The 24,055-nt window shown below is 42.7% G+C and overlaps 1 protein-coding gene across 2 annotated transcripts in view; it reads left to right on the forward strand.

The window, feature by feature from the left end:
- Window positions 1-23,837, forward strand: part of LOC119373280 (uncharacterized) — a 38,437-nt gene extending 14,600 nt beyond the window's left edge. For both annotated transcript variants that reach the window (XM_037643302.1, XM_037643301.1), the window contains exons 2-6: window positions 9,403-9,536; window positions 9,597-9,676; window positions 11,645-11,731; window positions 17,030-17,053; window positions 23,603-23,837. In XM_037643302.1, the coding sequence (XP_037499230.1) occupies window positions 9,403-9,536; window positions 9,597-9,676; window positions 11,645-11,731; window positions 17,030-17,053; window positions 23,603-23,748 (471 nt within the window). In that variant the 3' untranslated portion in view covers window positions 23,749-23,837. The remainder of the gene's footprint in view (window positions 1-9,402; window positions 9,537-9,596; window positions 9,677-11,644; window positions 11,732-17,029; window positions 17,054-23,602) is intronic.
- The last annotated feature ends 218 nt before the right edge of the window (window positions 23,838-24,055 follow it).

Here is a 24,055-nt window from a genome sequence, read left to right on the forward strand (position 1 = left end):
TTTGATTTTCTGGGCACAAGTTCGCCGAAATAAAGAGCTCCGTATTTCCCAGTCTTGCTGTAGCATTCATCACCTTGACAACCACGTGACCAGGGCTGGGCAAAGATACTTTGAAATTGTATCGCGATACGATACAAGATACTCAGGCAAAAAGTATTGGAGATACAGATACAAGATACTGCCGCAATAATTGTATTCGATACGATACTTGACAATTGTATCTTAAGATACTTCGATACATTCTCAAATTTGTTATTATAGATCCATATTATGTAGCAGCAAACGCCTATGCACGAAAATGTCAGCTTGAATATTTCTGAACTGTGACCTATGTTCTTTCATTTGAATGAGATGCCTGTTAGTATCTCAAAAATGTTGCCCTTCTTGCTCAAAGTACATTAGTTTCCTTCCAAAACAACTCATTGGGGTTTGTTTTACCTTCACAGGACAACTCTTTATACACTTCGCTGACAGCGGTCCTTGCTTGTCATTTTTGCAATTGATGGGAGTCGCAGCTCAGCTTGCCGACCAGCTATAGCGGGTTGCCATATAATCAGAATAACGTCAATAAGAAGCCTTCGCACGACGGCGCAAATACCGATGTGGACTTTTACCTTGTACGTGAAAGACAGTTTGCACAACACCGTATATCCGGACAGGTGTACAGCTGCAACATCGCTGGTAGCGACATTTTTTTTCTTTGGGGGGGAGGGGGGATTCATGGTGTATACGGGGTTTGAGACCTTTCGCTAGCGGCCCGGCCGGCACATATGACCGTCTTGACTGGTCTCAAGCATTCCTTTGGTGAGGAACATGTGGTCACCATGTGCTGAAATATAACCGTGGAACAAAAACTCTATATTGCAATCCGCGTCCAGATTTCACTCGTTGCGCACATCGGTATCGATGTTTCTCGAATCCTGACTCTAAATCCCCTTCAGAAATGACCTATATATGAGATATGTGAATGGCTTCCTTTCAAATGGCAACGTCATTTTGTTCAAACTCTCTCCGACCCCATCATGTTCACTGTCCCGGCCCTTGCAACTAAATTCCACGAACGTGGCCCGCTGGCTGTAAGCTGAGTTTGAGACCCCTGGTGTATACGTAGCTGATGTAAAACTGCAATGAATTTCCATGTTCTACTTAGCTACTTGCGTAAGGGATATTTTGCTGATATACTCACTAACGTGCAATCTTTTAGCAATTTTTCTTCAACGAGACAACACGTGCAACACAGAAATATCTGAGACGTATTGTGTAGTTGCACAAAGCGTCGCAGGACATCGCCGCTATTCGCGCTATTGCTGCTTATAGCTCCCATTACGTGGCGATTAGCAATACGAAAAATATTTAAGAAGGCCTTAAATAGGAAAACAAATATAAGTAAAATAGAGACGTGGTTGTATATCAAATAGTCACATTGAATTAGTACAGAAACACAATACAGACGGCGCCCTTAATAGCTAGGAGCATGAACTATCGTCAACTTGCTTGTTGAGACAATAGAACATTTAGTGCCTATGGAAAATTGCCTGAAACAGCTCGTTGGGACGCCCGTGAGTAAAACGGAGCATTCAGTAAAACAACGTTTCTCAAACCCCTTCCTAATATCTTTAGGATGGCTCCTAATGATTTTCGTTATTATTTTTTTTTATTTATAATACCCTCAAGGCCAAATGGCATTGAAGAGGGGAGTGGATACGATACATAAAAAATGCAGAATTAAACAGTGCAGTGAATTCAGGTAACAGAACATTTCTCCAGGTTATAGTAGTTATTTCAACGAAAAAAATAATAAAATAAAATAATATAAACAAACAGAAGCAGTGAGTACAGGTAACAGATTCTCCTGGTTATACAATGTTATCTAATGCTTCGTGGAAAAGTTTGCAGTCAGTGATGGTTGCGACACTTGAGGGAAGGTGGTTCCAGTCCTGAGATGTACGGGGAATAAACGACTGGGGGGGGGGGGGGGGGGAGGAAGAAAGACTTCGTGTGGCATGATGCGATTCCTACCTTATTACGATCATCAACGCGGTTTGAAATGTACACGGGCCGGAGTATGAGGTCATCTAAGTGTTGGATGGTGGCAAATTTTATGAAATAGCGGAAGGCGGGCGACTTTGCGTCGGTGAGCCAATGGAACAAGTGATAAGTTATTTTTCATTGAGGTTATACTGGCAGGGCTGTTGTAGTTAGAGAGGATGAATCTAGCAGAATTATTTTGTACTAGCTCAAGAGAGGTGATAAGGTTAGCATGACTGGGATCCCATATGGCAGATGCATACTCAAGTTTGGAGCGTATGAGAGAGTTATAAGGTATTAGTTTTAAGGAAGAGGGTGCTTTGGAAAAGTTACGTCGTAAGTAGCCGCGAACTCAGTTTCGCTGTTTTCTTATTCGGAGAGCAGAATATTTTGTACTATACACTCAAGGCACGCCCACATAATAATATACTTGTTTTCACAATCGCCTTGGCAACGTGTAAATGTGTAAATAGTAGTAGAAATAAGGCAGACAGTTAGAAGAATAAAGCAGAAATCTTATCTTGGGAGCGCGTTACAAAAGACATACTGCAGTGACCAGACCGCAAAAAAAGTGCAGAGACCTAGGTGATGTATGTGATGCTAAATGACAGCTTAGAAAACACTTGTGCTAACAATAAAATTATGAGTTCATAAATTCTTTGAATAAATGTAGATGGAAGTGAAAAATACAGTACGCCAAGATATTTTCTGTTAGGTAAACGCTTACCCTATTAGATCTAGCATCAGTACCAGAGGTACTAAAGTTGTTAGAATGGTATTTGCATATAAGTTAATTCACTGCATGCAAGGCAAACTTACATCCACGAGATCCTTCAAATCGCTGCTATGTAAAATCTACGCGACGCAAAGCAACCCATTCCTGCGCGCATCACATTTCGTTGCGGAGCAAGGCGCAAGCGAATCTTCAATAACGACACTGTAACAACATCAGAATTTGCGCAATAGACGCCGCACGCAGTGGAGTGCGCGGTGCAGGACAGTTGCTAAGAGTAAGTGTCGCGTCATTGGCGCAACTAAAAAGAAAAGAAACCGAGAAAACAAAAGGTACGTGGGCTGGGCGTAGACATCCGCGAGGTTATCTTCCTCATCTTCTACACTCACTGGATGACTCTAGCGGAAAAATGAAATAACGTCACTCCCCCTAGACTTGTTCAGATGGCTTAGTGGCACCAGTACCAGCTTGAGAAGCGGAGCTTAGCGATTGTTTCGCACGGTTGTGTTGCGATAGAAGTATCTTGTATCTTAAGATACACGATACATTATCGAATGTATCGGAAATACAGATACAGATACTTGTTTTTCGAGACGTATCGCGATACAGATACAAGATACCCACAGAGTATCTAAGATAGTATCTAAGATACATGTATCTTCGATACTGCCAGCACTGCACGTGACAGTACTATCGATAGTAGTGTGAATAATGATTCGGTCGTTGGCTGACCATATTGCCAAAAAATTTGCGATAGCCTACTACAAGCTTCGCTTAATTTATGAGCAATTTTCGGCAGAGAAAAAATAATTATTTCCGCAATGAACACGGTGGAATATATCCATAAATAAATTGCTATCCAAAAGCGACCAGTTACACCTTACATTTAACTTCTTGATATATTTTTTTAAATTTTGAAATCATAAAATGCAATATAAATTTGAAGCCGCGCAGTCCCATCACACGTAAAGGCTTCCTTTCCGCTACAGCTGAACAGTTTCACTTTGTGATCATATTTCAGCAAAGCAATCTGGTGTAAATGCGATCGTGTCATCTTTCTTGCCCTTGAGCCTGCACCTGCGGCTCCCCTAAGTACCACGCACGCGGGGAACCAAGTTTATTCTGCAGTAAGTCGGGGCTGTTGATTTTATACTATCGATAGTACCATCGAATTTTAAATGCGAAGCATTTCTTAGCGAACTTCTGCGACTTTGACCGTATCTATCTATCTATCTATCTATCTATCTATCTATCTATCTATCTATCTATCTATCTATCTATCTATCTATCTATCTATCTATCTATCTATCTATCTATCTATCTATCTATCTATCTATCTATCTAGCCGCCTACGACTTCGTGCTCTCCTGGTCGCTTGGTTAATCGAATGTGCACCAAAATTGGTATGGCGTAACATGACTGTATGACGAACATAAATGACAAGTCATAACATGAAAATCATGACACGCATGTCATGTACAGCATGACTTACGTGCCACGCTCATGGTGCGCTGGCGGCCGTTTCGCTAGCTTGATGTACACCAAAATTGGTATCTTGCGACGTGACCTTGTGACGAACATAAATAACACGAGTTAACATGAAAATCATGACACGCATGTCATGTACAGCATGACTTACGTGCCACGCTCATGGGGCGCTGGCGGCCGTTTCGCTAGATTGATATGAACCGAAATTGGTATCTTGCGACGTGACCGTGTGACGAACATAAATAACACGAGTTATCATGAAAATCATGACACGCATGTCATGTACAGCATGGCTCACGTGCCACGCTCATGGTGCGCTGGCAGCCGTTTCGCTAGCTTGATATACACCAATATTGGTATCTTCCGACGTGACCGTGTGACGAACATAAATAACACGAGTTATCATGAAAATCATGACACGCATGTCATGTACAGCATGACTCACGTGCCACGCTCATGGTGCGCTGGCAGCCGTTTCGCTAGCTTGATATACACCAATATTGGTATCTTCCGACGTGACCGTGTGACGAACATAAATAACACGAGTTATCATGAAAATCATGACACGCATGTCATGTACAGCATGACTCACGTGCCACGCTCATGGTGCGCTGGCAGCCGTTTCGCTAGCTTGATATACACCAATATTGGTATCTTCCGACGTGACCGTGTGACGAACATAATAACACGAGTTATCATGAAAATCATGACACGCGTGTCATGTACAGCATGACTCACGTGCCACGCTCATGGTGCGCTGGCAGCCGTTTTTGCTAGCTTGATATACACCAATATTGGTATCTTCCGACGTGACCGTGTGACGAACATAAATAACACGAGTTATCATGAAAATCATGACACGCATGTCATGTACAGCATGACTTACGTGCCACGCTCATGGTGCGCTGGCGGCCGTTTCGCTAGCTTGATGTACACCAAAATTGGTATCTTGCGACGTGACCTTGTGACGAACATAAATAACACGAGTTATCATAAAAATCATGACACGCATGTCATGTACAGCATGACTTACGTGCCACGCTCATGGGGCGCTGGCGACCGTTTCGCTAGATTGATATACACCAAAATTGGTATCTTGCGACGTGACCGTGTGACGAACATAAATAACACGAGTTAACATGAAAATCATGACACGCATGTCATGTACAGCATGACTTACGTGCCACGCTCATGGTGCGCTGGCGGCCGTTTCGCTAGCTTGATATACACCAAAATTGGTATCTTGCGACGTGACTGTGTGACGAACATAAATAACACGACTTAACATGAAAGTCATGACACGCATGTCATGTACAGCATGACTTACGTGCCACGCTCATGGTGCCCTGGCGGCCGTTTCTCTAGGTTGATCGACCCCCAAGTTGGTATTGCGCGACGTTACTGTGTGACGAACATAAATAATAGGAGTTAACATGAAAACCATGACACGCATTTTCCTCAATGACATACAAGGCGATGTATGCAGCTCTTTGCTGGCTGCTTCGCATTACATCGATTCCCACAATGCGTGGGATCTGCCGGCTTTTTTTACTATCGATAGCGCTATCGATAGTATTTTCACCATCGATAGTTCGATAGTGACTCAGCTATCGATAGTACCATCGATAGTTCTGGATCACTAACACAGAGCCATCAAGCTTGAAATCAGCGCTTTAACGCGAGAGCATTAAAGAGCTCGTTTCGCAGAAATTCCGGCGTCGGTGTCATAGGCGGCTTTGTTGGTTCTGAGCGCAAACTGGGCATTGCCCGTAAGTGAAAATTCGAGATAGATGCAAATAAATATATTGAACAAATCTTTCGTTTGAGTGAGAATCGAACCCAGGTCTTCTGCGTGGCAATCAGGTACTCTACCACGACGCCACGCCCGTGTTTAAAACTGCGCCGTGAAAACTCTAAAAAATGTCATGTAGTGGGAGGAGTCTCCTAGACGGATGTAATAATGCGTGGCATAATCGTAAAAGCGTACAAGGCGTCAAGAGTTCTGAATTACCGAACTACTGGGTGGTGTAAAGGTGCCCACCCAGTAAAAAAGTACATGGGCAGCTGCGCAGGTGCGCCTGGTACCTTACGGGCGTGTAGAGGGTACGTTGCTAATTTGCAAAAATAAGAATTCTGGCGTAGTGGGCACTTCGCAGTGTACTTAAAATAGGTATTGTGGGATAGTTTGAACCGGCCAGTGATGGGCGCACAAACTTTCTTTTCGGCACGGTTGAAGACGACCTGAAGATCGCAAATTCTCACGTGTACGCTGACGCTCTGGCAATTGAGCTTCTTTTTTCAGTTTGGAGACTCTCAAAAGGCAACTATTCAGCTAGGATGTGTAACTCTTGTCATGCAACAAAACGAAGCGCATTTCTTTGACCCGAGGCTATCCCCATAATTACGGTGGTTATTATATTTATCACTAAACCTTCGTTATTAACTAGGCCTTATACGGGAATACTGAGCAGCGTGTGGTCAATACCTTCAGAGCATGGTAACAGTGATCAGAAGGCGACACTTTTGGCTAGCATACTGAGGATCTCATTGCGTATGTGGCTATACGTGGTAGGGGCCTCGGTTATTTGTGGCAGGTTCTTCAAGTACTTTAGCAAAGAACATGACATAGCTCTATAGCAGCAAGTAAAAAAAAGCACAGGTGACAGAGTGCGCAAGCATATTGTCAACACTTTTGCAACACTGGCTTATGGCGATCAATGAACGTGTTGGTTTGAGATGTTCATTGGCATAAGCACACCGTTCGGAAGTAGATGCCGCCCTTGAACTATTGGGGTGTCATACGGAAGTGTCGTATGGTACTCCAAGCTGTAAGAAATGATTCGTGTTTAGGAAAGAAACGCAAAAGGCACTAGTGGTCGAAGTGAAAGTGTGGTAGGTAATGTGAGAAAACTGCGTCAAAAATGAAACGATTCGAGGTTCGCGAGCAGCGAACCCACCGCGAAACTTTCACATGGATTTTTAAAACTAAGCATGTCTTAGGCAATAATGAGGAGAGAACTACAGCTCTGCAGCAATGCTGTACGCAGTGCTGTAAACGCGCAACACTACAAAGCAATAGTAAGCATGGATTTTGCACTGAGCGCCGCGCCATTATCAGTGTCGTGCTTCCAAAGGTTTCTACTCAGTAGAACTGCCAAGTGGACAAGTGAATGTTTATTGATACTGTATGGTGCATTGTTTCAACTCAGGTTTACCTTTCCTTTTCCTTTCGTTGCTCGAACATCCAATGAGAAGCATGTACTCACTGTAGCTTTTTTGTTCAGTTTCTTCGTGAATTAAATTTTTATATAAGTTGATACCGCACGATTGAAATTAGGATTCTTGTGTCAAGTACTGCGCTTAGTTTTGTACGTGTAGACGTTTAAGACGACTTGTGTCAGCGTATACACTCACAGAATAGATCGAGTAAAAAGGGCGTACTTTTGACCCTCAACAATAATCGTCATTTATTTTGACTCCCTTTCCTTGCATTATCGCCGCGCGCGTGGCACTTTCTGGTCGTGAACGGCATGTGCGATATCAGCGTGACATAACATTCTTGGTAGGAAAGTGACCAGCGCCGAGTTTTCAAGAAAGAAAACGCAAGCGAGCCAGATGACGATTATTGTTGTGGGAAAAAAGGACGCCTTCTTTACTCGATCTATTCTGTGAGTGCAATGAAGATAAACATTGGGAAAGGCGTTATTAGTTAAATACACCACATTCAGTTAAGTTCAAAGATAACTGTAGCCACACAACATTTGTGTCACATCTGCTTATTGTAATTCTGATGTGCAAACGTGGTCGTCTGAAAGCCTTAGAGAGGGGCTAGAATTACAAGAATTCTGCTAGGTATGTTGTCAGTTAAGTATTTTTTCATCAGCACTTTTGCAGTTTTTCCGTAGAAATCTTGATCAATTTCTCAAAAAGCCACTATTGAGTTTCCGTGAGTTGATTAGTTCAGTACAAAATAGATATGTAACAAAATCTGTATTACCAGTTCGCGCTTAGATGTATTTCAGTGTATCATTTCTGTTGGCGCTTATAGGAAATTGAAATGCTCTAGGTTAACAGAAGGTACACAAAATCTTGAACTCGGTGAAGATGGTGAAATTTGAAGAAAGAAATCTTCTTCCGAAGCCTATATATCATGTCATTCAGCACGCTAAAAATTATAAAACAGCACTTATGGTCCATTCTAGTATCAACACCAACTATCCAGTTTGCTCATCACATTTTTTGTGTTCTAGTTACGAAAGACGCAACGAAGTAAAAGAAAACTCTCTCACTCAGCAAACAAGAAACGTATACGGTAATAAAAAACTTACAGCTAATGGAGTCGCCATGTGGAAGAAGCTTCTACAAGAACTAAAAAACAGAATAAGAATTTTTCTCTTGCACTAAAAAATATCTATTAGGCAACAGACACCCAATGTAGCAATGCTAGAAACAGCCATTTTGAATTCACTACCATGTATAATCATATTGCATGCTATTACATTAACTTATGTATACGCTCCCTTACAATCATATGTATGTGTATATATGAATATCAATATATTTTCTTTACTTGTTGTTCTGATTCGTTATTGTTACGCTCTCTAGATACATACGTCATAATTATTTTCACAGTTTCCTGTCAGTAAATTATTTTCGTGTATTAATTTATTGCTTTACTGTTTGACATGCCCTTCATATATGCTATCTTACATATTGTTGGTTTTTTTTCTTCTATTTCTTCTGCCCATACCTACCATCAGTCACTAACCTCTGTAAATGGATAATGTTCTAATTACTTTTACAAGTGTTTTAATGTTAGTATAAATATTTGTGCTTGTACACTTCTGTATTGATAAGTGCCATGCCTTTTTTAGTGATTACTTTTCAATGAACCCCACCTAGCCTTAGGATAGGGATTCAGATGCGTTTCTTCCAATATTGTATTTTTTGTCAATTGTTTTATATCAATGTCTATAAACAAAAATAAATAAATTACAAAGCGAAATTATACAGGAGGGTGCTAAATATTAGGTGGGACTTCATAATGGGCAGTGTGCTATTCCCAAACAAGACAGTCATAGGTTTTGGGTATTTTAGCGGGAGATTTTGTCAATTGTCTAGAGTATGGTGAACTATTTACTTTTCTTTTTCAGCTATATCTTAAAAACGAAGATATGTGGGAGTACAGATCAACCGCAGGTGCCCATACATGCACTTGGCGACATCGTAGGAACATTAATGAAACTCACGTCGTCCTGCAAACAAAATATGAATCAAGCGGAAAAGCGTAAGACAGAAGACGCAATACTTCATTAATAATTATTACATCATGCTATTTTTTTCGCAGAGTGGTATTTAATACAGACACTTGGAAATTTTTTACCAGCACCACTAGCACACCATACGAAATGGTCTTGTATTTCAGCGGTGAGTAATATTTAAACAGCGTTACTGACAAGAATTACTTGAAAGTAATTTAAGGCCATCTGGAGTAACACGAGAGCTACGACGGTTTAATGATTCGAAATCTGTCATTCCAGGAGGTAAAATAGCCTAGTGAAGACCCGTATATTAGGGCACTGAGCATAAACGTACTGCCTAACTTTCGTAAGGTTATTTGAACTTCAATAGCAAAAATGAACAAGGAGGAAAGCCGGTCGACGAGCCGGTTTGTGGATTTTCCGGCGCGCTCGTCTGTTGTAACCGAGTGAATAATTTGCACAGGTTTCGATATTAGAAAGAGAATGCAGGTCACATCGGACGTTAGATGACACGTCAGTAGCCGCACGTAAAAGTAAACAAAGTTGATGACAGTGAAAAATTGGCACCATTTATGACAGTCGTTAAGACAAACCGTATGAATACTGAAAAGCGTGTTCGCACTCCATCTGCCATCAAAAACTGTTCACAAGGACCACTAAAGCACGTCAGAAACTTGTTACGGCAGAAAGATGCAAATTCAAGTGTTCTACGCAGCAAGAATAAGAGAAGGTGCCTGAATTAATAATCCAGTTCAAGAATCGGGCTAGAAGTTGCTCATTCGGAGACTTCGTACTGAAATTTGAGAGGCAGGCTTGTGGCGGGGCACCTGTGTGCAGAAAAACAAAGGGAACTGTCCGCGTCAGGCGCCAAGGACCTCACCCTTAAATGAGCTTATAAAGTTGCTCTGAATCGCAAACAGCCCCGCCACGGTGGTGTAGTGGTTATGGCGCTCGGCTGCTGACCCGAAGGTCACGGGATCGAATCCCGGCCACGGCGGCTGCATTTTTGATGGAGGCGAAAATGTTTGAGGCCCGTGTACTCAGGTTTAGGTGCACGTTAAAGAACCCCAGTTGGTCGAAATTTGCGGAGCCCTCCACTACGGCGGCTCTCATAATCATATCGTGGTTTTGGGACGTTAAGCCCAGATATTAATAATATTATGAATCACGAACTCGCATTGAAGAAGTCGTTAAAAATGAAGGCTGACAAGTCCAGTAGTCAGGTGGTCCCGATAGCTGAAATTGGTCAAATGAGTGAGATCTCCCGCCAACCATTCCACGTCAGTGAGGACGGCAGATGACAAGTCTGGACGGAATCGATAGAATATTTCCTATGTGCGAAAACCACGCGGAAACAGCGTGCGGATCCCACCGGTATACGTGTGAAAACTGTGAAGCGCAAGGTGATCTGAGGACGATGTGCAGGAGGGAACACATTCGTGCAAAGAAGTAAATTGGGTGGACGACTCTATGGACTAATCTCAGAAAGAATTGCATATGTGTAGTATCGCGAGCGGCAAGTCGGCGTATTGTGCTCTGCAAGGTGGCGAAATGGACACCTATTGGGTCACTGCTGCAAGTCGGTACTCAGTTACGGCCGCCCACATCAGATGAATAGAACTATCGCTAGAATAAGAATGCTTTAGGTGAATGCAAGTATATGTCGGTATTACCGCATCCTGAGCTCCTGGTGGCTACCCGAATGAAGAGATTAGCAAGGGGTCTAGAACGATAGCTTGGGCTTGATGCGGTCATTGAGAACATCGCGAGAAGCTGCAAATTCTGCCTGGCGATGCAGTGCCCCGCTCCACCCGCTTCTTTGGAGTCCCAGGTATTTACTGCTCTAGGCTGGCAAAAAGTAGCGGCTTTTTTCAAATGAATACTTATCAATACCTTCTGAAAAGTGTTTGCATGCTTAAGTTAAGTGATTCACACATATAACTACGACGAAAGCATACCACATGAAATTGCGTGCAGTTGCAAACTGGCTACGCAAGGAACCGATGTTCAAGGAAATATATATTCTCGTGAAAGCTGGTACAACATACGGGTGCAATGTATACAAATTATTGTTTTGTTGTGTCATGGTAAGTACTTTACATGACTTCCTATCTTCATTTCTCTGCATGTACAGCACACTATTATCTTACTGAGGAGCTACTCTCTGTTAATGAAAAATGGACTTGTGCTGTGATAAAACGCACTACAGTCACTTCCTACGGTGAGCATTTTGTATCCTGTTGTCTTACTGGCATCACTGATGTGAGAAAAATACGAATACAATTTCATTTACCCAAAACTCTTCGTTGTCTCTTAAACGGGGAGACGCCGTATGATCGAGCCCCTATTCCAAGGTACCGCTGTCACTGATATGAGAATTACTACCAAATCGCGTAGTACGCTGTACAACTGTCCGTAAGTTTAGACCACTAACGCTGTCCGAGAGGTACGGACCTCCAGGAAGTTGCTTTAACTGCGAAGTCAAGAAGTTTCATCAAAATCAACCCACCTTACGTCCACTGCAGGGGAAAGAAATCCCCCAATGGTATGCAACCCGCCCTGTCCCGCGTGAGTTGATTCCATTTAGAGCCCGCACATTTCTTAATTTTGGCGCTCCCCTTAACCATTCGCCGTCCTCTCTCTCGTTTCCCATCTCTGGATATGCATTCCGCGGTTCTAACTAAGAATTGATTATTTCTTTTTATTACGTGATTTCACCATGTTCATTTTTTTAAAATATCGACTAGGATATCAGCTACGCCTGTTTGTTATCCGATCTAATCTGCGGTCTCCTCTCGTCTTAAAGTTACGAAGTACCAAGTTTGTCCACACATTTTGGCGCTGTACGCATATATTTTTTTTAATTTGGCAATATTAAAAAATGTTAAACCAAAACAAAGTTTTTTAGTGTTTTTTGACGGATATTTCTGACACGCTGATAATTTGTAGTACCTATTGCATTGGTTCCATTCCGCGCCACCATATGCGAAGTCGTAATTAGTATTTGCACTATGACACCTCCTCCTACACAGTTCTACGTAGTATTTCACATTGCAGGAACACGTACTTGCATCAGCCTTTCTAGGAGCATTTAGCATGCCTTGCTCCACATAAGTGCCACATTTTTAGTATTCCTGTACCTGGAGAATACACTTTGTTTTCAGGCATGATATAAACGAGCGAGAAACAACGGAGATCATCGCTGTCCAGTAGCGTGACTAGCAGGTTCTTCTCACCACCAACGCGAGCGAAATACCTTCAACTGCATTGTCGGATTTATGTCAAACACATAATGCTTTATATTGAACTGCTGAAATGCAGTTCTTTCGCAAGTGTCATTCTGTGCTAGTTATGTTTTCATAAGGTGCAATATTGAAAGTTATTAATAGCATAGTCTCCCCCGTAAATTATGTGATATTTTGTTATGCACTTTTAACCCGAAAGTGCTTTATGTCGGGGTCCACCAAGAGGTCACACGTATTTCCGTCACGCATATGACGTTGTAAAATGTACACTAACAGATAAGAAAGAAAAACCTAAAGGATAATGATCCGTCGCTGGGAACCGAAGCCACGACCTCTTGCTCCACTGCGCGCGGCACTAAGCGACTCGGCCACAAGGCGTACGTTCTTCAGCACACTAGCGGTGAGCGATTTATATACACCATTTAGCGCTGGAGGTACTGAGAGCTCGGTGGCACTTGAGCTTGTTTTCGATATCACCAGCGAAATGGTGCGAAGTGTTCGGAGGTCTTGATGTTCGCGAAGCTAACCAGCACGAAACACGAGACGAAAGACACATGCACAAACAGGACCATTTTGTTCATGTGCCTTTCGTCACGTCTTTCGTTCTAGTTAGCTTCGCAAATGTCGCACCAACCCGCCCAGACAAAAGCACTCCTAAGCCGAATTTCTTAATGTTCGTAGCCATAATTTGGATCAAAACCACAAAGTTGCATTTTTGCCATATATATACGTGCTGTCGCATCGGCTGAAGGAGACAGCTAAGCGATTTAGGCTCAGGGTGGTTTTTTCCGCTAGTAACAAGTTAAGCAGTCTATGTTCGATGGCAGTCAACAGGCTCGACAACGTCGTGACACGTGGTTGCACCATTAACCATAGAGTGAGGTACGTGTCTTGTAGAACCAACCGAGTGTATTGCATCCCTCTGTCGTGTGGACGTGTCTACGTTGGTCAGACAGGGCTATGTGTGAACATACGCCTAAAGGAGCACGAGTCTGCCTTACAGGGAAGACCACTAACGCCCATGGTCATGCACCGCGCTGAGTGCCGATGCGAAGCGCGGTTCCTGTGTGACTGAGATTTTTTATTGCGATAGCAATTATATAGACAGTCTCGACGAGTTTTTGCCGTCGCCGTTGCCGTCGCCGTCATGTCCTTCCGGTATGAAGTCCAAATTGATAAGATTCCCCTTCGCATTGTACGTTCTGCCGCGGGTAAAAGCGCACAAGCGGGGGCGACGAACGCGGCCGAAGCAGAGTTCAAACGAGTCGGCTCATTTCCGTCGCTCGCAGGGTGCATGAGATAACATCCTCCCGCTCGGTAGGCCTGCCGTCGAAGCAGACAGGAAACGCCCCGCCCGTCTTTAACGAGCCTTAAGAGACGCGAAGACGCGAGGCGGAGGGGAGAATGTCGCGCGAGGAGCAACTCTGAACTTTTGATCTAAGGGCGCGGTCGCGATCGCTGGCGCGCTTGCTATCTGGAAAGCCATCACAGCGGGCGGCTCGTATACTCTTCTAAGCGCTGCGCTTTCAACGCGAAGTGAATATGCGGAGAGCATCTCTCCCTGGAGCGGTCGTATTCTCTTGCACCAGCGTTCTGTAGTTACGCGAGCTCGGATACAAAACAGTTAGCTGCCAGCCTCACTGCGTGTAACACTACAATTTGTTGCTATCGCGTTAATTGCTTGGCCCTTGCGGTGAAACTCTGACTTTTTCTTCAAACATCGCGATCGCACGAGACGTGAACATGCGGAAGCTTTTCACATTTACACTAGGGCGTCCATATGCATCAGTCATCCATCTTTTGCTATATCTGCCAAAGAAGTGAAACTACTCAAGGAGAGGAGGTAGGAGGTGGGGGCGGTGGCTAGGGAAGGGCGGGTACGCTTATTCTTTTCTGTTTTGCTCTGTCCACGGCGCGCATGCGCGGGTAATAAGCGGCTTCAGGTGTATATTTTCTTTTGAACCTAAAAGGCTTTCAGTCGTGAGTAAGCTCTCGTGTTGTGCACTTTCTTGTCCTTGTCATCTTGGCGCTTCTATTGCATTACTAGGTAACCGAAGTTCCGATGAGTGCAACGCGCAGGCGATCAGAATCACGTTACTGTTCATGACGGCGAATGTAGTGGTGTTAGTTCTTCGGCATTTGTTAACGCACTTGCGCCATTCATGCTTCTGATAGACAACGAAATTCGGACAGCCACGAAGCCGCGAAGTTGTTAGTCGGCGTTTGTGGTGTCCTGACTTATTTCTTGTGTCCGTGTTTGCACGCCCTGTCTCTTTAGAATGAATAGCACGAAGCGAAGTTGCTCGATTTTCGGTACAACTGTGCTCGCTGCTTCTGGACGTCTCGGAAGACGTCTCTTCCGAGTTTCGGTTTCGGTTTGACTGGCGAAATTTGTGACATTTCATTACTCGCTAATAATTGTCAGCAGCTGCTTTTGTGAAACCTAAAAGCGGCAACAGCCTCTTCGCAGGAAGGGCCGCAATTTTCCTTATTTGACCCAACCACATGTCTCCACTAAATAAAAAGCTAATTAACTTAACTTCTTTAATTAATGTCGTAACTTATGCCTCTGCTCAGATTAATGATTGCTGCCGCCACAGAAAAAGTAATTATAAAGACAGCATGAAAATATCTCATTTTCCTTATTTCTGGCAATTTTGGAACACATTTCTTGAAACACCCTGCATATAGGTCACCGCATGACCACAGTTCAAGCAATTAGCTTTAGTCGCTACCAAAGAGTTTGTAACAACTACCTAATAGAAAAACTGGCCCTTGAAGCTCTCGCACGCATGGGAATGCTGAGATATGTCGGATTCCGGCCGGCGTCGTTCACGCCGAACCTGGACATCTCGAAGACGCGTCTTATTGGAAGCGTTCCTTGCATCACGTGCTTGATTTTCTGCTGAAGGGGCATGCATTGAACCGTTTCTTTTTCGTAGCGTAGTACAGCAACGTTCTTTATTGAACTTTGAGGACTTCTGCTTTGATCTACAATTACATGAAACGTTAAAAGGCAGCGACCGGCAGCAAAAACTGGATAACAAAATACACGGTGATCGTTCACGTTGTGATAGCTTTCCATTCGTATCTTACTTTCACTGTTTACTTATGTGCAGCGTGGAAAACATAAACCTACGCCTACATACAGGGCACCAGAAGAAAGGAGTGCACGGGACCAGCGCAGACCATAAACTGATTTATTTGGATGACACCTCTTTCCCACAACAGCAAAGCGAATGCCCACCATCAGACAAAACCGTACATCGTGTTTCACAACTTAAAAAAAACAATTCGAATTCTTTCTTATAAAGGTGTAACGGAGCTTCACTGATACACTTATCAGTCCCGCATCGTATAATATGCAAGGCTTCGATTATTTTCCATGCGTTTCTGTCTTCAGCGCGGCCGATGATCTTAGCCTGCCTGACAAGCGGCACGCATTTTTATTTCCCTGCCGTTTAACAAAACTGGCAGTGCCTAGGCAGGTGCATCCTGCTGTTCTTCTGTAGGGAATAGCTGTTCTTCTGTAGACGCTCATTACCTCACCTGCGTCTGCAGACGCTTCAGATACAGGTGAGTGAAACACAATTGTAAGGTGTTACAGTGACGAATGGAATGTGTTTATGTAGGTTTTGTTTCACAGAGGTTTTAATTGTGTAGTCGCATCCATGGTTTGGTGCTTACACAAACCATGGTTTAGTGCCTCGCTTACACAAACCAACACGACACTGAGAGACACTTATACCGTTACTATTATTACAAAATAGCTCCCCTGATTGACCTCGCATAGACAATGGTAGCCCGCTTCTCTCACTGAATTGTTGTGAGAAGCCTCATGTCATACAGTGATGCATTCTCTCACGATGGCATGTGAAGAATACGTTCTTTTTTCAAGATTACGCTTTATGCCACATAGCGCTGATAAAATGTTGAATCTAGTTTTGAGAAAGAAATAAGCTATGCCTGTTTACATGCTATTTGTAAATTAGCTGGCTCTCGAAGTACGCGGCAGAGAAAGATCTTTCGACGAGTCGTTGTAGTTTTCTTGGTTACATAAGCAGTTAATTTTAGTTCATAAGATATTTCTTGTGTGGTACCATTAAATGTTTCCGCATAATCGTGGTTGAAGATAGATTTAGGTGCCAATATCTAGAGTGGGATGACCTCGGAAATAAAACGGTTGCTGTTTTTTAAGCTGTAGTCCATAACCACTGGTTCTGAGATCTGTTGTGAACAACACACAGCAAACTAATATTCTTTCTTTTCAATAGGAAAACCAAGAACAACATACAAAGGTAAGTAGATATTGCTGCTAAAAGGGTAATTGGAGGATTGGTCAGCATTGGTGTTGCACTAAAGAACACCCGCGCAGCTGATAACATAGATGACGTGGCTGTTTTATTTTTTAACTAGTCTGTAGTGGGTGCATATTCTGAATTGCATGGGAGTGCTGGTCGCTTCGTGTGCATATACTTCTGAGCGCCATGTTTCGTAAGTCTCGTTGTAGTAAAATGCAATGAAAAGCTTTTGATAACTTCAGCCTCGTAGTGTTAGTTGTCGTTCTTGCACCAATTTTTTGAGCTTACTGAGGCGAAAAGAAAGGAGTAAATGAAACGTACAGCGGTACTATCTGGATATACGTGCAAAAGTTTTCAATGAATCGCTTATTTACAATAAAACTAGCAGACATATTCAGTTCCCCACCACCTGGTTACAACATTATTTAATATCGAAAAAGATGCCGACAGATCCAACGTACTGTGTAAATCATTGTCATAAAGAGCAGTCAAACAGTCACTGAGACTATGTTGAATTTTTGGCTATGAGCCAAGTGTTACGAGGCGGATTGTCATGTTTTTGTAACGGGAGTAGTTTGCTTTGTGTGGACATAGAAGCTACGTCGACTACGTTGGCGCTTAGAAGGACAGCTTATGGTCCGACGTTAACGTCAGTAACCACGTTGGAGCACGGACGTCAGTTCTATCGAAAAGAAGTGCATGGCACGGTGTGGCGGTGTGCATATCACGTAGAATACATTAGCGTAGTCTTCCGGGGTGAAGCAACGCGCGAATAAAGCTTGCTGAGTCATTACATTCAATATTTAATGTGTATTACTTTGTTGGATAATGAATATTTTCACTCAAATTACCGCAGGGTATTTTTGTGTCACAGCTATGCTGGATCGTGCCTGCACACAGTAGTTGAACAACTTTTCACGCAATGTGCACATTATTATTTTTCATTTCTTTGTTTATTGACTCGATAATGTACCATTCATATCTCGGGTTTTACCTGCCAAATCTAATATATTATCACGTGGTCATGACTCTGGCTACGGCAGGAGTTGGCGTGTTCAAGATCGAACACTTTATTTGGGCGAACTTGGGCCTGGAAAATAAAAGTGGCAAAGCACAGGCAATTGAAACTGTACACTGACAGCGGCGAGAACAGTGTCGGCCATCGAATGATTATGCCGAGTGGTAAAGCACTAGGCTTTCTAAATGCGACGCATTCTTAGCGAACCCAAGGCACTTTGACCGTTTATATCTATCTATCTATCAATCAATCAACTTTATTTTGTCCATTTCAAAAATAGACAGAGGAGCGGCGAATAAAAGCTGTCTTTCGGCAGCTTGACGAGCCCGCCACCCCCATTACAAGGTTTCACGGCAGCACAGAGACAGTTGTGTTTAACACAATAATTGAATAACATACATCATTTCAAAGCTAGATGAAACATAAGTAGATAGAAGAGCAACAAGCGACAACAACAAAAACAACACAAGAACAACAACAAAAAAAATAATATATGCATATCAATAACTTAGTATTTCGTGTTTACAAATTTCAAGCGTAATTTGCTTGATGCACAAGAAAACAGATCAAAATTAGTTGATATATAATGGTTGAGAAGGCAAGGCAAGGTATGGCACAAGCGTTGCATTGAAGAGTTTAAACGCGCGGCCGGTACCATCCATGTCTCACCTCCTCGTATGTCATAACTCTGTTTTCTCTCTTCTAGACAAGCAATCTGTCTTAAACACTCTAAGTTTTCTTTAATTTCAAATTTAAAACGTACACTCAGTCTATAGCGATACAGCTGATGAATACTTACAATGTGAGAATTGCTAAACAAGTCAGCAGTTGGCGACCTATAAGGCACATTATAAGTAAACCGAATGAACTTTTTTTGCATTTTATGTATTTTTTGCAGGTTAGAAAAGGTCGTTGTACCCCAAACTAGTACACAGTAATTTAAATAAGAGCAAAACAAGGTATTATAAATAAGTAATTTCACCTGTGTGGAGAGAAGGTGTTTGAGGCGACCAACTATTCCTGTTATGCGAGCACACTTTTGGATCACTACATTTACATGGTTATCCCAGGACATATTTGCAGAAAATACCACTCCTAAACTCTTAAAATGATCAACAATTTCAATGCTGCGACCGTTTAAAACTATATCTGCATGCGGGGATAATTGTTTGTTCTTTGTTGTGAAAATAACAGCCTTTGTTTTGCTTTCATTAATTTTCATGCCATTTGAAATTGACCATGCTGCTAGTTTTTGTAATGTGTTATTACAGATGCCTATTAGGTCATGTATGTTGTTGCCAGAATAGAAAATGCTGGTGTCATCGGCATACATAATAAACTTTGCACTATTATCAATACATACCACATCATTAATATATAAAATGAACAATAGAGGACCTAATATGCTCCCCTGCGGAACTCCGCAGGGTACCTTCATAGCCTTTGATCGTGACTTATCGATTTCGACTATTTGTTTCCGGTTGCTCAGGTATGATCTGATTAGTTCAAGTGTACAGCCCCGTATACCATATCTATCTATCTATCTATCTATCTATCTATCTATCTATCTATCTATCTATCTATCTATCTATCTATCTATCTATCTATCTATCTATCTATCTATCTATCTATCTATCTATCTATCTATCTATCTATCTATCTATCTATCTATCTATCCGCCTACGCTTGGGTGAACTCGTGATCGCCTCCTTAACTTTGAGTGGACCAAAATTTTGGCATGCGAGTGTAAGAGGATATGACGAATATCACTGTCTAGTCATGACATGAATAACGTGAAAATCCTGTCGCGTACGTCGTCAAACCCTTTCCTCCAGACACGTGGGGCGCATACGCGTTTACCACGGGTCACGGTATACAGGTATGCGCCACACGTGAATAACTGTATATATCTATCTACCGTGGAACGGCGTGAACAGACATTGCTAATATAGATGCGAGAGCGTTAAGAAGAACCAACATCAACAGCGGCGCCCCGACAAATTGAAAGAAAAAGAGTTAGGATCCCAGCAGGAACCGAACGCAATCATTCTGCTTGGCATTAATGTATTCCACCACAGAGCCACGGCAGGTATCAAAACCGCTTTGGAAGAAGAAGAAGAAGAAGAAGAAGAAGAAGAAGAAACATTTATTTATGTCATGCCTTGGAGTGATTAGGGTGGGTGGTACCCCTCTTCCAGGGCCCCACTGGCTACAGCGGCTCGCCTGGCCTGGTCGAGGGTCGCCAGTTGGCTTCCCATTTCCAGTTCCGCGAGCCGCGCCTCCCACGACAACACACCCTGTGCAGGCGTAATGCTGGTACAATGTCAATTGTGGTTATGGTCATGGCTATCTAATTTTATAAAAAAAACAATGAACACTACATATGGACTCCTACGATACGCGCGTCGTGTCAGGTTAACGTCTGTGGTTCCAGTTTTGGCTCCACATTTATAGCAGTCTAATTAACATTACATTTTTATTCCTGTGATTGAGCAAGCTATATTCAAGCGTTGCTTGACACCTGAAGAATACACTGCGGAAAGTTATGTATGATATTTACACCATCGCACCGGAAAGTGCAATTCGTTTCGATAATATTGATGTATTTGCCCTAACGTTAGTGCTGACGTTACGTCGGACAATAAGTTACACTTTAAACGCCACTGTTGTCGACATGCCTGGTAAGTCCACGATGTGCACACAACTACTACATTGACAAAAACACGTCGATCCACCTTGTAACGCTTGGCTCAATGTCAAAATATTCAGCATAGAACTACTCCCTGACTGCTTCGCATGAAACCGTTTCCCAAAAGGCGCGCGATCTGCCTAATTTTATATATGAGCTATCTAAGATTCCAGCGTTATCACTGGTGACCGCGTAAGCTCTCGAATAAACTAAACTATTTGCGTCCTGAGAGCAATCTTAACCAAATGATATCCAGCAATCGCAAAGCTTCTTAAACAATGCGCGGCGGTATGCGCCGAGCGTTGCTAACAGTCTCTACAGGTAAACTCCGAATACACTAAAATAAAACACGCGTCACAATATTTGTATGATCTATGTCTAAGTGCGGTGGCGATATTCGAACTATTTGACCGACAGGAATTACTTAAGGTGCTTAAGTTAAACTATTTACATTACTTAAAGCCAGAACCAGTCGACTGCCGGACTAAGCAGCCCAGCCATATTATGTGTAAATAAAAATGTATTAATTCAGTATATCGCTATTATTGCACAGCCAAATAAAGGTACGCGGGTGATCTTGTATTTGGCCCCGTTGGCGGCTACCGACACATATACGCTAGCCTGGCTCATTCGCAGGTGTTTGCTTGCTCCGTAGTCAGCCTTTCAGGAGCTGATGTCGTATTCACACCCCTTAAACGGGAGTGCTCTTTTTCTTGTGACATTTACGAAGGAGCACAGATTTCAGGTTTATAAATGTCGTGCAGGATTTTGTGAATCATGATTAATGTGAACGTTGCCGCAAAGCAATATTCCGCAATTTTGTATTAATTTATTATTTTCATGTAAACGCGATGAGTTTTTTGCCCACATAAATGCTCTCTTAAATTTTTATTGACTACAGAAAGGAATTGCTGTGTTTTGCTCTCCAGACGCAAATTCGGTAGCATAATTGTCATAGGCCACGGAAGGAGGCATTATTTAACTATAATACATGAGACTGTTGCTGCTTATGAAATCTTCATTAGAATTGGAAACTGCCTGTTGAGTCATTTCTAAGCATACCTGGAGTATTTCGTAAAGCGATTTCCTTGTTCTGTAAATACCGCACAAAATCAAGATTGCACTCGAAAAATCAAATGGTATACTTGTGAATTATATCTCGTGAGTGTGTTCCATCCATTTTCTAGCAAACAAACACCAGTGAATGCAACACCGAACCTCACAGGGCAACCGCTATACTTTAAGTGAGCTGTGATCAATATTACAGGGCATATATATATTATTGTACCCGCGAAGGCACCTTGTCATTGATATGTCTCAATGATTACAGCGGCCTATCTTTGCCGTCCTTTCACACGTGGTCTCTGTTTGCCGAGACAATCGTACACAAGATTCCACTTGCGTGTGATAGGGTATACATGAACCATACGGGGAGACGCAATAATGATAGGCTCAGGGAGCGCAGTACTGTACTTCTGTTACATCACTGGTCGAAGGTGGTTCGTAGACGACGCACGGCTGAGGTGCGATGGGTGTCTTCCGGTATGTGACGCTGCTTCTGTGATACATAGGAGAGGGTAGCAAGAGAGATGTATTTCAAGCCACTTGAGATTCACAGCGCGGTCGGCACGTGTGTTAGCACCCCGTTCATTACTTTGACAAATAAGGAAATCGTTATCTGTGCAACAGAGACCACGCCTGAGGGGGCGGAAAAGAAAGGCGGTGGTAATTTTCCAGACATTTTGTCAGTGAGGAGTCACCGCATGTACTTACGCAATCATGAGCACATATGTACCATGCAATATCGTTCCAATCCCAGTTGAAGTGTATAGGCTGCCCTGCGAGCAAGGGCGTAGCCAGGAATTTGTTTCTGGGCGGGAAGGGGGGGGGGGGAGGGCAAGTTCAAACACTCTATATGTACGTTCGTGCGCGCGTATGTATGTGTGCCTTCACATATACACAAGTGGAAAATGTCGGGGGGTTTGAACTCCCACCCCCTGTCTTCGCCAGTCTTGGGAAGTTCGGGTAGTGTGTAGTGGTGTGTTTCCCCTAATAAAATAGATGAATTAAGTCATTACCAAGAGCTCAACTCAACGCATTGGCGAACATAATATTTATCTTAAGATAGCCAGGCCTTGTCTCAAATAACAATCATTAGATGCGTGTAGTAAGTACTGTTCTTTCATTTTTTGAAAGCTCCACTTCTTTGTGCTTTGCTGCTGCGTAATGGTACGTTATTCAATCTTGCACTTCGTATGTACAGCTTCAGATCACTCTGAACGACAGTTCAGCTTTCAAGCTGCATAAGGTGCACAACAGTATCTCAGCACTCACATATACTGCGCATATTTCGTGTTGGAAGAGGGAAACTTAGCGTGAACTTAACCCTATGCAGCAATCTACGTCGGGAAACGAACATCTGATTATTCAGTTAACATTTTATTACGTATGACCTTCTGAAGAAACAATCCTCGTACAAACCAAAATATTACCTACTTGTGTCTGCAGATACACAGTTTTGTGCATTCAGATATGGCGCCATGCTTTCGCATGCCTGTGGTCCACATAGTCTTCTTCTGACGTTCCGTTATTTAGGTGGCGAATCTTACATTAACCATACCACATCTAGTCTGCGTACTGCCTACTTTAACGCCTGCTTGGGTGAGCACTCTGGGTTATGATGAGTAGGACTCACAGCTCGAGGATCAAGAATCTGGTGAATTTATAAATGGTCAAAGATTCGACTACACTTTTTACACGATTCGTTTTGTAAAAATTCTGATCTTCTCTCTATAAACGTTATTTTCGATCAGTACAACCATATATAATTTTTTTTCAGATTATAAGTACTATCTGTACACCAGCATAACAAACCCTGTGAAGGCGGCAAAAGAATGCCAGGAAAAGTATTTTCATTACGCTACGCATGGAGATGCGCAGCACTACAAGACAAAATGCAGGATTGTCCAAGGAAAATGTTCTTGATTTGAAATAGCGGAACTGTCGCAACGATTCAGTTTGTGCTTACGTGAAGTTCTAATGTCAATAAAAAAGAAGTGTTGACCCAAACTCAGAAAATGAGCCATGTGCTTTCTTTTAAATGAAATTTAAAACAAAGAGGTGTATTTTCAAAAGAAATTGCATGGCTATGCAATCTCAAATGTGTTCTCGTTCAGGATGGTGTGAACCATGTACCCAATCTCGGTTTCGATATAAAGTCTGAGTACCTGTCTCTTGCGCGAAATACCACGAATAAGGCAGAAGGTTGAGATTACACCTTGGAATCTACGTA

This window comes from Rhipicephalus sanguineus, chromosome 11 (assembly GCF_013339695.2).
Source record: "Rhipicephalus sanguineus isolate Rsan-2018 chromosome 11, BIME_Rsan_1.4, whole genome shotgun sequence".
Classification (NCBI taxonomy): domain Eukaryota; kingdom Metazoa; phylum Arthropoda; class Arachnida; order Ixodida; family Ixodidae; genus Rhipicephalus; species Rhipicephalus sanguineus.